The 15,532-nt window shown below is 46.4% G+C and overlaps 1 protein-coding gene across 1 annotated transcript in view; it reads right to left on the minus strand.

Annotated features, from left to right (window-relative positions):
• The window catches only part of WDR97 (WD repeat domain 97), a 52,844-nt gene that overhangs the window by 2,570 nt on the left and 34,742 nt on the right, over positions 1 to 15,532 (minus strand). Inside the window, exons 20-29 of the mRNA XM_089518199.1 lie at positions 14,748 to 14,861; positions 13,209 to 13,409; positions 12,270 to 12,391; positions 11,624 to 11,783; positions 11,085 to 11,183; positions 8,835 to 8,888; positions 5,500 to 5,592; positions 2,931 to 3,011; positions 1,661 to 1,732; positions 735 to 901 (exon numbers count right to left, since the gene is read on the minus strand). Of these exons, the coding sequence (XP_089374325.1) occupies positions 735 to 901; positions 1,661 to 1,732; positions 2,931 to 3,011; positions 5,500 to 5,592; positions 8,835 to 8,888; positions 11,085 to 11,183; positions 11,624 to 11,783; positions 12,270 to 12,391; positions 13,209 to 13,409; positions 14,748 to 14,861 (1,163 nt within the window). The remainder of the gene's footprint in view (positions 1 to 734; positions 902 to 1,660; positions 1,733 to 2,930; positions 3,012 to 5,499; positions 5,593 to 8,834; positions 8,889 to 11,084; positions 11,184 to 11,623; positions 11,784 to 12,269; positions 12,392 to 13,208; positions 13,410 to 14,747; positions 14,862 to 15,532) is intronic.

A 15,532-nucleotide genomic window follows, 5' to 3' on the forward strand; every position in this document is an offset into this window, starting at 1 on the left:
GAGGAGACCCCACTGCTTTTGGAGAGAAGTGTGTTCCACTGTCAAACAGCCCTTACTTTCAGGAAGGTCCTCCAAAAGTTGTGCTGGAATCTCTTTTCCTGGAGCTTGCATCCATCGCTCCATTGGGTCCTTTTCTCTGGAGGAGCAGAAAACAAGCTTGCTCCCTCCTCAATATGACATCCCTTCAAGTATTTAAACAAGGCTATCATAAAAACCTTCTCTTCTCCAGGCTAAACTTCCTCAGCTCCCTAAGTCTCTCCTCATAGGGCTTTGTGGTTTCCAGACCCTTCACCATTTTAGTCTCCCTCCTTTGGACGCATGGCTCCAGTTTCTCAATGTCCTTTTTGAATTGTTTTTCCCAGGACTGGACACAATATTCCAGGTGGGGCCTGACCAGAGCAGAATACAGTGGCACTATTCCTTCCCTTGAGCTAGAGATTATAGGCGCTGTCTCCAGGATCACAGTCCAGCACTGGACTTGCTACATCACATTTGGCTCTCTAGCCTACTATTTACCTGTGAAATTATCTTTTAACTTATACCCCACCTTTCTCTTTACCAGGATCCAAGATGGAAGGCTCTCATCCCTGCAAGCGGACGCAGCAAGAAACCTGCTAGCCTTTAGGGCCCCATACAGCCTCTTGTTTGTTTCAGCCAGAGGAGACACGGCTGTGACGCAAGAAGCCCTTGGACCTCTGGGTTAATGCTCAACGCCCTGAAGAGTGTCCACTTACTTGCGGATGGGGGGCAAGGCCATGACGGTGTCCCTGGGGCTGATGGTGGCAGAAGAGACCAGGCGCTTCAGCTTCGCCAATTCTTTCTCCATCTGCTTTTCCATGAAGTAGTGGATGGCGTCGACAGGGCGCACGGACTGGACCCAAGGGTGGGCAGACCTTTTCTCCTGGAAAGGGACAGGGAGACAGGAAAGGAGCTGTGACAAGGCAAAGAGGGAGCCACTGGCCAGCATGGCTTAATGGACTCCCTCGACCCTCAGTGGGGCCTACAGTCAACGGAGAAACCAGTCTGGGGTGCGGAAGTGTTACGGAAACGCAAGGGACCAGTGCTTCTTCTTTGGGAGACTCATCTGCAGAGAGATGCATGACTGACCACTGACCATGCACCTGACTTTTCACACCAGGCAAAGACCTTCTAGATTCCTTATTTTATTCTGAAGGTGACCGGTTGTGGCTCCTCATTACGATTAATGACTGTTGTTCACATCAACATCAACAACATTCTGGAATCTTACTGTTAGTTGCTCTTGAAATAAATGTGTTAAGGGGAAAGCTATAGCAATGTAAAATAAATAAGGAATCCTGTATGAAAAATAATGCGTTCCAGAGCGTGTGTCTCTATATGCATCACTGCCATAACTCTGAGACCATGGAAACTGGGGACATGAAATTTGGCATGAAAAGGAGAGGGGACTGGGAGGAGCATCTTGAGGACAGGCAGTTCCACTTGGAACTGGAGCAGAGGCCAAAGTGTCCAGGCTGACCATTTAGATGACCTGCTGCCCAAATCTGTTCTCTTAGGCCATGGGAAGCAAGAGGAGCCACCGCCTTGCTCCAAAGTGATAAAAGAAGGAGCCCTCCCATCCCCATCTCCCCCAATTCAATTGCCTGGATTCTCAAAGGAGTTCCTATACATGAGGCCTCACCTTTTGTTTTCCCCTAAAGGAGCTTTTTTTCCTTGGCCGCTCCTTTTGGTCCGTGGCGTCGCTCATCTGCCCCTGAGTAAAACAAGATATTTCCCAAGTAAGTGGGATCTGCAATCAGACCCTGCAGATTAGCACATAGATCATAGAATCATAGGATCCTAGAGTTGGAAGAGACCCCAAGGGTCATCCAGTCCAACCCTGTTCTGCCACGCAGTAACTCTCAGTCAAAGCATTTCCTGGGATAGATGGCCATCCAGCCTCTGTTTAAAGAGCTCCAATGAAAGAGACTCCTCCAAAATATCCAAGGAAGGAGTGTGTTCCATTGTTGAACAGCCCTTACTTTCAGGAAATTCCTCCTAATGTTGAGCTGGAATTTGTGGAGTGTTTTGGAGTCTCCTTCTTTGGAGGCTGTCTTTAAGCAGAGATTGGATGGCCATCTGTCAATGGGGATGCTTTGATTGGGATTTCCTGCATGGCAGAAGAAGGGGCTTGGACTGGATCAGGGCCCTTCTTGGGGTCTTTTCCAGCTTTATGATTCTGTGATTCTATGAATTTCTCTTCCTGGAGCTTGCATCCATTGTTCCAGGTCCTGTTCTCTGGAGCAGCAGAAAGCATGCTTACTCCCTCCTCAATATGACATCCCTTCTAATATTTAAACAGGGCTCTCATCATATCACCTCTTAACCTTCTCTTCTCCAGGCTAAACATCCCCAGCAATTCCCTAAGTCTCTCCTCATAGGGCTTCATGGTTTCCAATTCCTTCACCATTTTGGTTGCCCTCCTTTGGACACATGGCTCCAGTTTTTCCACATCCTTTTCGAATTGTGGTTCCCAGAACTGGGCACAGGATTATTCCAGGTGAGACTTGACCAAAACATGGTATGGTAACATCCAGGGATTTTGGCCCAAGACCCTCCTGATCTTGTTCAGGTTTCATGGAGGCAGGGCATTTATAAGGGAGGAAAGGAGAAGTGACTTTCCTCTCCCCACACCAGGCCTGCCATGCCAGGGAATTATTAACAAACATCATTATCATTATTTCTATCATCTGGTTTCAATTGTTTATGTTTGCCGTCTTGCCCTTTGGTGGAAAGGGTGCTATAAATAACATCACTATTATTATTATTATTATTATTATTATTATTATTATTATTACATAGCCACCTATGTGCGAGACCCCCATCTGAAACCACAGAGGGCCACAGGGGATGGGGAATAGAAAAGACTCATGGTTAGCAATAAAAGCTCCAGAGCTCTGTTAGAGGCAGACCTGAATGCCAAGGGCTCTCTGGACCTCCAGCCTGAGCTGCGGGTCTCTCTCCAAAGAGGATTTCTCCAGGTCCATCTCTTCCTGCAACAAGAGCAGACAAAGACAGCAATGAGAGACCGAGACTGCAGAGAGTCGACCGTCTTAATAAGGACCAGCTTTGTGATGGTGGACAACAGAAGGTTTAGGAGAAAGAAAGAAAACGTGTCTTCAAACAGCACAAATAAAAATATCACACTAACTCCCAGAAAAGATCGTGATCAGCACTGAGTTAGGGAGCTTTAAGGGGGATTATGTAAATCCGGAGGAACAATGCTGTCAGGGTGATTGTGTCTAGCATCTCCTCCAGTGTCAGAAGTCCTGTGCCTAGGGTTGCCATAAGTGAGGACCTCCAAACCGGGACAAATGTAGGACAAATGTAGGGCAACATTTTCAAATGTAGGACACATTTTTATAAAAATGGAGGACGCGCAAAAAATTGAGTTTTTTTTAAAAAAATGTTAATATAAATGTATGTTTTTAGGCATGATCAAAATGGAGGACATTTTGGCATTATTCTTAGACAGATGGCAGAAATGGACTTGCCCTCGGGTTCAACTTTACTTCTCAGAAGTGTGTACTTGGGCAAGGGACTGTGGTTTTTCTTCACTGCGCATGAGTTTGTAAAAATCACAGCAAATTACATAAGCAAGTTACATTGGCCGTGCCTCAGAGGCTTTCTGATATCAATATCACCATCACCATCATTATCACCATCATCATCATCATCATCATCATCATCATCACCACCACTATAATTGGCCAAGAAAGGCAGACTTGTTAGCATTCAAAACACCATAAATACACAGAAAATGCACTTGCATATATTTAATAATAAAAAATAATGAAAAAATAAATAAAAAACAAGGCAGGGGTGTATATATTTGATAATAAAAATTAATGAAATAAAATAAAAACAAGCAATAATAAAAATTAATGAAATAAAATAAAAACAAGCAATAATAACATTAATAAAATAAAATAAAAGCAAGCAATAATAACATTAATAAAATAAAATAAAAGCAAGCAATAATAAAAATTAATAAAATAAAATAAAAACAAGCAATAATAACATTAATAAAATAAAAGCAAGCAATAATAACATTAATAAAATAAAATAAAAGCAAGCAATAATAAAAATTAATAAAATAAAATAAAAACAAGCAATAATAACATTAATAAAATAAAATAAAAGCAAGCAATAATAACATTAATAAAATAAAATAAAAACAAGCAATAATAACATTAATAAAATAAAATAAAAGCAAGCAATAATAACATTAATAAAATAAAATAAAAGCAAGCAATAATAAAAATTAATAAAATAAAATAAAAGCAAGCAATAATAAAAATTAATAAAATAAAATAAAAACAAGCAATAATAAAAATTAATAAAATAAAATAAAAGCAAGCAATAATAACATTAATAAAATAAAATAAAAGCAAGCAATAATAAAAATTAATAAAATAAAATAAAAACAAGCAATAATAACATTAATAAAATAAAATAAAAACAAGCAATAATAAAAATTAATAAAATAAAATAAAAACAAGCAATAATAAAAATTAATAAAATAGAAAATAAAAAGCAATAATAAAAATTTAAAAAATTTAATAAAATAAGTATTTTATATATTTAAAAATAATTAAAAAACCCCAAAAAACCAAGGCAGACCTAATGGCCACTGACTCAGCTTTCCTCCTCCTCCTCCTCCTCTGCCCCAATTCTGCCCTGGCCCCTGGCCTAAGTTCAGGCACCCTTCCTCCGTCTCCTTGCTCCTCCTCCTCCTCCTCTCCCCCCTCCTCCTCCTTATGAAGGAAGCAGGCAGGTGCGCGCGCGCGCGCGCGGAGGAAGGCGGGGAAGGCAGGCGCGCGCGCAATGAGAGAAGCGGGGAAGGCAGGCGCGCGCGCGCACGGAGGGAAGTATGGAAGGCGCGCACGCTGTCCCTGGCCCCTGCTGAGGCCTGGGCGGCGCGCAAGCCCTTCCAGTGGGGGCGCGATGGCGGCGGCGCTTCTGCCGCCCGCCGAGGAAGAGGAGGGAGGCGGAGCCGGAGGAGGAGGTGGGTTGCCGCCGCAGAAGCTGCGTTAGCAGCAGCGGCAATGGCTGGAGTGGCCCCCAAACCGGGAACAAGGTACGGGTGGGGGCCCAAACCGGACCGGGACCGGGAGGGGCCCCCCGAAACCGTGATTGTCACGGGGGCCGCCGGGATATGGCAACCCTACCTGTGCCTCTAAATACCAATTCGTAGGAAGGGGCAGTTGCCTCCCAGTCCTGCTTGCGGACTGGTCCCAGTGGGAAGCAGAACTGCTGGACTTGATAGGTCTCTGGGCCAGTAGAATGGCCCTTTTTAGGTGTAGTACTTTGACTTGTCTGTGTAGGACATTGCAAGTGATAACTATTGTAAGTTATAATCTACACATTCATGCTATGTAGGTAAAGGAAGGGAGGAGGAAGAGATCACTGACTGTCACTGGTCAAATCTTTTGAAGGAAAGAAAGCAACCACTCCAAGAGATTTATCTGTAGAGCTCACCTCTTCATAGCTTTCAGAGAATTCCTGCTCTGGCTCTGGCTCTGGCTCTGGCTCTGGCTCTCTCTCATAGACCTCCACTCCATCACTCTGCTCCTGAGTCAAAGAGACAACAGACCAGACAGTAGATATGAGATATCAGCTTTGAACTAACTTCCCCTGTGAAACATTAGAAGCTAAGCTCCCTGGAACAGGGACTTGTCCTCTTGTATTATGTAAAGCAGCAGGCGTTCTGTTGGCACTGTTAATAGCAAAACAACAGAATTACATTCATCCCTCCATATTTGCAGCTTTGATATTTGTGGATTTGATTATTCACAGATTTTGTTAATATGTTCTCTCTAGGAATATCTAGGTCCTCCCGCACAACTCCATGGTCAACTTTAACTAAAAGTTGCACCAAAAGACCTAGAGATTATTCCTAGAGAGAAGACTCTATTAGGCCTTTGTAGCTCCTCCATTGCAGTTCTATGGTCAGTGTCTGTTGGACGTTGACCACAGAGTTGCCCTGGAGGACCTAGAGATTCCTAGAGAGGTGTCCTCTCAGTGTTTTATGAGATTAAACTGGATCAGTTTGAGCTTGTGAGTATTGATGACGTGGATAAGATCCTTGGAAAGGTAAAAAAGACAACATGCCCTCTTGACCCCTGCCCATCATGGCTGGCTGTCCGGGGGGTGAGGCATTGATGGCACTTCTCAGACGTATCATCAATGCTTCCCTTGGGGAGGGTCATATACCATCCACTTTGAAAGAAGCTATCGTTAGACTGCTCTTGAAAAAACCCTCCCTGGACCCCCTGGACATGGAAAATTATAGGCCTGTTTCTCATCTGCCATTTCTAAGCAAGGTGATCAAGAGGGCAGTTGCTCTTCAGCTCCAAGTGGTCTTGGATGAAGCCGATTTTCTTGATCCATTTCGAATGAGCTTCAGGACCGGGTATGGAGAGGAGACTGCCATGGTGGCTTTAACTGATGACCTCCGTCTAGCCATCAACAGAGGGAGCGTGACCCTGTTGGTGTTGCTGGACCTCTCAGCGGCATTTGATACAGTAGATCACGATATCCTTCTGGAACGCCTGAGAGAGTTAGGAATTGGAGGCACTGCTTTGCAGTGGTTCCGCTCCTTCCTCTCGGGGAGGTTCCAGAGGTTGATGCTCGGGGACAGTCGCTCTTCTAAAACAGAGCTTAATGGTGGTGTCCCTCAAGGCGCCATCCTGTCCCCGATGCTATTTAACATCTATATGAAGCCGCTGGGAGAAATCATCCGTGGATATGGGGCTGGGTGTTATCAATATACTGATGACACCCAAATATATTTCTCCATGTCCCGGTCATCAGCAACAATGACAGATGGCATCTCTCCCTCAACCAGGGTCTTCAGGCAGTAATGGATTGGATGAGGGAAAACAAGCTCAAGTTGAATCCAGACAAAACGGAGGTACTCATGATAGGGGCCCCCAAACCAGGGATTGGGCTGCAACCTCCAGTCCTAGAGGGGCTCACACTCCCCTCAAAGGACTGTGTTCGCAGTCTGGGGGTGCTTCTTGACCTGTCGCTTCAGATGAGGAATCAGGTGAATGTGACGGTCAAGAGTGCCTGCTATCAGCTTTGGCTGATACGCCAGCTGCGCCCTTTCCTGGAACAGGGTGACCTCGAAACTGTAGTACATGTGCTGGTAACCCCAAGACTTGATTTTTGCAATGCGCTCTACAGGGGCTACCCTTGTGCCTAGTCCGGAAACTCCAGCTGGTACAGAATATGGCAGCCAGGTTGGTCACAGGAACAGCAAAGAGTGACCATATAACACCAATACTGAAGTCACTCCACTGGCTGCCTATCGGTTTCCGGGCACAGTACAAGGTGTTGGTTATCACCTTTAAAGCTCTACATGGCTTGGGCCCAACCTATCTAAGGGATCGCCTGCTTCCATACAATCCGCCCCGTACCCTCAGGTCCTCTGGGAGGAATTTATTACAGCCCTTAAAGACCAGGTTGACGGCGACCTCCCAGAGGACATTCTCTGCAGCCTGCTCCCAATCTATGGAATGGCTGCCGGACGAGATCCGTCAAATCACCAACCTAGAGTGCTTTAAAAAGGCCATTAAGACGGATCTCTTCCGGCAAGCCTTCCCAGAATAAATGCTTGGCCCCAAATAAGACTCCCATCCAGTGAACTCTGCCCAGGATGATTTTTATTTAGCTTAGCCGGTTTTAATGTGTAGTTTTTAATCTTACATTGTTTAATCTTGTTTTAAGGGGGTATTATGTATACAGGTATATGGATGTATTTTAACCTGTCGTACGCCGCTTTGATTGCCTGGCCAAAAGCGGGATAGAAATAAATTTTTGTTATTTATTTATTTATTAATTATGATTTATTTTTGTTATCTGAGGTTTTTCCATATTCACGTTGGGGGTCTTGTGCCTCTAACCCTAGCAAATGCAAAGGAACAAGTATACTGATATGGACTAGACAATGAATTTCAAGAACATCAACTGTTTTGTCTCTTTAGGAGAATTTAATTTGGGCTGGATTTGAAGCATCCCATTTCCTATCCCACTTTGCCTCATTAGGAAGCAAAGTGCCGAGGCATTTTTCTGCTTGGGGCAGGAACAAAATGGCTCCCCTTTTCCATTCCATGGAAGGTGACTGGACTGACACTTATATTCTAACCCTTGAGACAGGTTCTCTACCAAAGCTAAGGGCAGCAGGTCGCTTAAAGTGGGTTACAGGCCTGCTGCCTCACTTTGCCAAATGGTAGGGCTGGCCTTGCAAGGAACTTGCAAGAAAAGAGGTTCCACCTAAACATTAGGAAGAAAGCACTGGCAGTAAGACCTGTTCGACAGTAGGATATGAACTGCCTCGGAAGGCAGTGGCCATCCTCCTTTGGAGGTCTTTAAACACAGGTTGGATGGCCATCTCTCATGGATGCTCTCGCTGTGGATTCCTGCAAGGCAGGGTTGGACCAATGGCCTTTGCAGTCCCTTCCAGTTCTATGATTCCAACCCATCCAGGAACTGACCAGACCTAGACCTCATTATGAGCTTCAGCAAGGAATGGTCTTCAGACTATAGTCCTGTATCCATTGCAGAGAACTACTGTAGCATATAAACGCTGGTTTTATATAGATCATTGTAAAATGGTCAATACATGAGACAGAGGACCAAGGGATAGGTATTCCTACAGGCATTTAAGGGAGAGGTAGATCCCTGAAATGGAAGAAAGAGAAGCTGCAGGAACAGGAAGAGACACCGCATCCCTGGAAAGAAGGAGCCGCCCGCTTGAGGTATCCAGCCCTCGGGGTTGGCTTCTTGGGGCTCCTCTGCTGGCCCCTCACCTCTTCATAGCTCTCAAGGGAGGAGGTCCTCTCTGGCTGCTCCTGGAGGTCCATCTGGGTCAAAAAGAGTAAGATGCCACTTTGATGTTGTTAAATGCACTTCATGCCATTTACACATTGTGGCATCAATGGTGATGACTATGTACAAACTGTTATTCTATTTGTATTGTGTTAATTAGCTAGAGGTTTGGTCATTACAAAAGAGTATTGCATAAAGACATCTGGGTGATTTGGGGTCTGAGAAACACGGGGACCCCTTGGTGAAAAGGGCAGGTAAGCGGAATAGAGACAAAGGACCTTACCACACAGGGATTTTTTGAGTGCGGAAGTAGGGTCAGTTTGCATTGGTCAATGCGTATTCGCATTATATGGTATTGGTATTCCACACCTGTGAGCTCTGAATACGCATTGACCAATGCGATATAATGTGAATATGCTTTGGCCAATGCGTATTCACGGCTGGGTTCCGAACTGAAGGCAGCCGGCTCCTCCATTTTCCGAGTACGCTAAATTAGGGGATCGGCTGGATCCGTATTGATGGCGAGTGCGGAACCTCTGCTGCTTTGGCTGGTGTGTACATCCAATCCGCTGGTTCTCCTGAAGACCACCGGTTACAAATCTCCCATGATGCTGCGCTGGAATTTCCCCCTTCTCCTTCTGGTGGCCCTTTCCCCTTTTAGCACAACCGCTGGGGCTGGGGAGTCATTTCCCCACTGAACGAGATAAAGCAGAAACCTTTTGTGTCCGGGGAGGGGGGAATGTATATGTATATGTGGGTATGTATATGTGTATATATATATATATATACACACACACAAAGATGTGTGTGTAAGCATATACATGCAGCTGCTCCACAGTTTGTGTGTGTGTATGTATATGTGTGTATACACACACACACACACACACACACAAAGATGTGTGTGTAAGCATATACATGCAGCATTACACTTTCGGCTGCTCCACAGTTTGTGTGTGTGTGTGTGTGTGTGTGTATGTGTATATATATGTGTGTGTGTGTATATGTATATGTGTGTATATATATATATATACACACACACACAAAGATGTGTGTGTAAGCATATACATGCAGCATTACACTTTCGGCTGCTCCACAGTTTGTATGTGTGTGTGTGTGTGTGTATGTGTATATATATGTGTGTGTGTGTATATGTATATGTGTGTATATATATATATACACACACACACACACAAAGATGTGTGTGTAAGCATATACATGCAGCATTACACTTTCGGCTGCTCCACAGTTTGTGTGTGTGTGTGTATACACACACACACACACACACACACACAGAGCTGTGTGTGTACACATATAAATAGGGCATCACAGTTTTGGCAGTACCACTATGTGTATATGTGTGTATATCTGTGTGTGTGTGTGTGTGTGTGTGTGTGTGTGTGTGTGTGTGTACACACACACACACACACATATATATACAAACACTCAAGCAGACAGCTGTGTGTGTACACATATAAATACGGCATCACACTTTTGGCTGTGGCACAGTGTGTTTTTGTATATATATGTGTGTGTTTGTGTATATATATATATATATATGTGTGTGTGTGTGTGTGTGTGTGTATATAAACACTCATACAGACAAATGTGTGTGTACACATAAAAAAAGGCATCACACTTTTGGCTGTACCACTATGTGTATATATATAAGTATGTATGTATTTATGTGTGTGCATATATATATACACACACACACACACACACACACACACATACAGATGGTGCATACCCCTTTCGTAAGTGGCTAAAGGCAGCAAATCTCGCGATATACCGTGCTAAACAGTGACCTCATTCTTCACCCCGGAAGTTAAAAATGTTGCCCCCATTCAGAGCCCCACAGAGCATGCGCAAGGCTGCCGATGCGAATTGGCCAATACACATTGTATTGGGCTGGTGTGGTGATCCAATCTGCACTTGCCTCGCTTTGCCTGAATACGCATTGACCGATTCGCAAAACCTCGATTCGGAAGGCCGCCCAGGTGAGGAAGAACAATGCGATATGACGCGAATACGAATCGGCAAAGCGTATTCGGAGAGCGCGGGTTTGAATGAATGATGCGATATAACGCGAATACGCATCGACCAATGCGAACTGACCCTACTTCTGTGCCCCGTGTGGTAAGGTCCAAAGAGATGTCCCTTACCAAGACCCCTGCTCCGACATCCAACCCCTTTCCCATGGCCAACAGGCAACATCCACAGGCTGGACTCACCGTTTCTCTCCGTCTCCACCATGTCCGCTCCTGGAATTGCTCTGAAGGATATTTCCTTTCGGCTGGAACCTCCTGCTCCAAAAGGAGACTTCTGTGTTCCTGGGAAAAGGCAAAGTGCTGATCAGAGCCAGGCCCACCGCAGCTGGCAAAACCAAGGCTCTGGTTGCAGCCATGGAAGGGTCAGGGTCAGCAGCGGGAGCTGTTCGGGTTTAGCCAGCTGAGTTTCATGACTGCTGTTTTCCCACACAGCCATCTCTGCTCTGCAGGCCAGAACCTATGGTCCAGATATGTCAGAAGTAAATGGAAACTGTGCTTTGAATGCCTCCATGATAACCCTGGGAATACTGGGAAGCCCAGGACTGTGTTAGTACAAGGGCCCCATACTGGAGAAGGGGGCAATGAAGAGACAATGTATTGTGTAATTTAGCCTCTTGCTTTCTGTCCTGGCAGACATTTAGCCTGGGGCCTGAGGCTCACCCTGCACCCGCTCCCACCCCAAACGCCTCCGGAGTCATGGGAAGATTGCATGAAAGAGGGACCTTGAGCTCCTGCATCCACTTCCCCAGCCACTGGCTGCTCATCCTCCGCGCCGCGTCTTTGCCATCGTCCTCCTTCACAGGCCAGGACTCCAGTTCATTGTAGAAGTAGTTGTGGGGGTCTTGCACCCCTGCGTCCTGGATCAGGTCCTTCACAGCCACCCTGGAAGACAAGGAGGCAGGCTGGGAATGTGCGGAAGCACAGGAGCAGAGGGAGGTCTGGCAGCACTCTTGGCGATGGGACAATGCGGGGCTTTGGCTGCAATGACAACTGCAGCCACCCTGAGGGAAGCATCCCAGGATGGTCTGGCATTTCTGTGAAAACCATCTCCTCTGGCTCCCCTTTTCACCTGAAAGTGCAGTAGTGTGACCTGCTGCGGGTCTATGGAGGAGAAAGCTGGCCCTGGCGTCTGCCGCAGTTGCCCAGCTCAGCTTAGACAGCCTGGACCTCATCGTCTTACTTTCTCACAAATGAACCCCCCTCTCCCTGCCAACCAGCATCTTTTGGGGCTCCTATCCTGCAGTGGAAGTGCTGGAAAGGGAGCTCAGGACATGACCCAAGGCCAGCTGCTCCCGCGAGGCCAAGAGCGGTGGCTGCCGTCCACTTCTGAGCAGCCCCTGGGTGCCCCAGGGAGCAGCCGCCCCTCACCTGTATTCCGGGGGAGAGATCACATAGTAGGCCATCAGCTCCACCATCAGCTCCTCCTGGTCCTTGTCGACGTGCAGCAGCATCCGCAGGGCAGACAGGATGAACCTCCTCTGGTTCTGATCCTAGAATTTAATTGAAACTAATTGTAAAATGGTTTAACACTGATTACACACCCTGAGTATACCATTCAGCCACCCCAGGATTTAAATTACTTGTTAATGAGAGTTTCCCGCCTCACCCTTTTTGTGCAGGTGACTTTCTTTCCCCCTAAAATGTCCCTGGGCTTCATCACCACCCAGATCAAGCCCAGTGCGGACAAGGCCAGTTCTCCTTCTGAGTGGTTGCTCAGTGAAGGGCACCAGAAGCTTCATAGAATCATACAGTCACAGACTTGGAAGAGACCCCACGAAGGGCCATATAGTCCAAGCCCGTTCTGCCATGCATTCCTGACAGATGGCCATCCAGCCCCTGTTTAAAGACCTCCAAGGCGGGAGACTCCACCATAATCTCCAAGGAAGAAGTGTGTTCCTCTCTTGAACAGCCCTTACTCTCAGCAAGTTCCTCCTAATGTTGAGCTGGAATCTCTTTTCTTGCAGTTTGCATCCATTGTTCCATTGTGTCCTATTCTCTGGAGCAGCAGAAAACAAGCTTGCTCCCTCCTCAATGTGATATCATTTCCAATATTTAAACAGGCCTATCATATCACCTCTTAACCTTCCCTTCTCCAGGCTAAACATCCCCAGCAGCTCCCTATGGCGTTCAGCCCACACCTGGGAGACTCAAGACTGAGGCTGGCTTCTGTCCCTCTCCCACATGGATGGACACAAACACACATGGACACAGGTGGCGTGGCTGAAGGTTGCCTGGACCAGATTTGCAAGAAACAGGGTGCAGACACATGTGTACACACGCACCCCAAACCCCGAGAGTGGCCCTCACCATCATGGCGGGCGCGTCCTCCTTCCTGTTCAGAACGTAAATGACAGTTTTGTAGAGGATGTCCTTCATCTGGTCCTTCAGCTTCTCCCTCAGCGTCACAATGGCCCCCACCAGCTCCGTCTTGGTGCCATAGTCTGCGATAGCCAAGTTGCCCAGGAGTATGGTCAAGAACTCATTGATGCTCACCTCAGGAGGGAAGCCCTGGGGAAGCAGAAGAGAGCGGAGGCATGAAGGGGGCCAGGGGGATCTGGCAAAGGGCATGCAAAGGCCCCTTTCCAGGGACCATGGTTCTCCGCCACTGAAGAAGGCACCACCGCCACCCAAAAGTGGGGACTGTGAGATGGTCCTGTAGCGGGATATGAGCCGGCGTGGGGCAGACCCCTCCCAGGGACCTTTCCTCCTTGCCAGCCTGGGTCTAGAACTGATCAAACCCCTGGAGTGAGTCCAGTGGTGTTAAAGGAGCATCCTGGGGTGCCATCATGCATCAAGATGGTTTTCACAGCAAAGCTGCATACAAAGAGAGTGCAAAAATGCCAGCAGCTGACTTGGCCCAACCCCAGGCTAATTCCAGCAGCTTTCATTTTCCACCTCTGCCACTATGGAATCCTGGGATTGGCAGTTTTTGTGAGGGATTTGGAATTCTCCATCAAGTACAGACTACAAATGCCAGGATTCCCTAGGACACAGCCATGGCAATGAAATCTGTGGCATCAAAATGCTGTGATTCTGTAGAAGCAAGACCAAAAACAAACCAAACTAATAGGCCCCAGTTACCTGTAAATAATAGGCTGCTCCTACAATTACAGAGTCTGTGCAATTAGCTGTTGTTTGCAGTCATTCACAATTCATGCTTATTGCAGTTTTATACTTGGGGATGTGCTAGAATTTGATTTGATATCACTGTTAGGGTTTTTGAACAACAGCAAGAACGACGTGGTTAATTTGACCCCATTTGTATAAGTAATGTCTTCTTTTGTTTCATTGTTTCTGAGAATAAAAACAGCAAAATGCAGGCCTAACATCTAACATCTTCAGGGGTTTTTTGCCTCCTGCATGGTTTTTAATACCTTGCCTGAAGAGGAAGAGGCCAGTGGAGCTTTGAAAGCGTGCAACAGGTATATTGTGCATTTTGGTTGGCCAATAAAGGGATCGCTGTTTGGTGGGTTTTTGATGTTATTAGACCTGTTGTTTTTGTCTGGAATGGTTTTAAACTGTTAACGTTGCTTGCGCTGCATGCTACCTTGATATCTCATGATCTCAAGAAACACTGACTGTACAAACCCAATATCGGGTTTAAATGCACTCGAGAAGGAGTTGTTTATGGTTAGTGAAATAACCCTATTGTAGGGTGTATTCGACCCTGAGGTTTCTTTTAGCAAAGGATTCGTTTTTTAAAATTTGCTGTCACACAGACTTTTGTGGACTCTTGTCGTTGCGTTTCCCCCCATTCCTGGCCTCCTTTGCAGTGCCCTCCGGAGCCCAGTCCTCTTTGTCTTTCAGGCTGCTGCAGGGGGAAAGCCCAGGCTTCCTTCCTCTCACCTCCGGGAAAAGTGCCTTGAACCACTCCTTCTCCAGAAACGGCGAGATAAAGAATGGTGGCTCTTCTGGATATTGGGATTCGTCCAGCTGAGTCAGGAAAACCGCAGGCGGGCTCTGAAAGAAAAGCAAAGGGAAGGCGTATGGGGACGATGGCGTATGGGGACAATGACGAGGCCAAGGATGAAGGATGAGAAAGAGCTTGAGGGAGATTTTTACCAGGGCCCTTTATAGAATTATAGGGTTAGAAGGGACCCTCAGCGGCCATCGAGTCTAGAATGCAGGAATCCAAAAGCTAAACCAAAGCCATGATCAAACATGGGTCTAAAAAGTCCCAACAGAGATGGGTTCGCCACCTTGGCAGACAATTTTTACGTTCAGGAGGTTCTTCCTAATGTTTAGAGGATTCTCCTTTCTTTACATCTAGGACCCATTAGTGCCCCTTTTACCCTCCAGAGCACCAGAAAACAAGCCCAAATCACCTTCCACATGATGACAGCTCTTCAGATACTTAAAATCTGATTATCGTATCACTTCTCCATGTCTGTGGGACTAATCCATGCCTCTTCACAACAAGGCAGATTTTTATCAGACCCCATTTTTGGGCAAAGTCCAGGAGTGTTGGTGGCCTCTGGATGAAATGGATTATCTGGACCCATTTCAATCTGGCTTCAGGCCTGCTTTTGGGACGGAGACAGCTTTGGTCACCTTGGTGGGTGACCTACGCGGGGAGCTGGACAGGGCAAGGGTGGCCTTGTTGGTCCTGCAGGGCCACTTGGTGGCTTTAG

The sequence above is a fragment of the Sceloporus occidentalis genome, unplaced genomic scaffold (assembly GCF_023333645.1).
Source record: "Sceloporus occidentalis isolate IW3139 unplaced genomic scaffold, rSceOcc1.0.p SCAF_3, whole genome shotgun sequence".
NCBI lineage: Eukaryota > Metazoa > Chordata > Lepidosauria > Squamata > Phrynosomatidae > Sceloporus > Sceloporus occidentalis.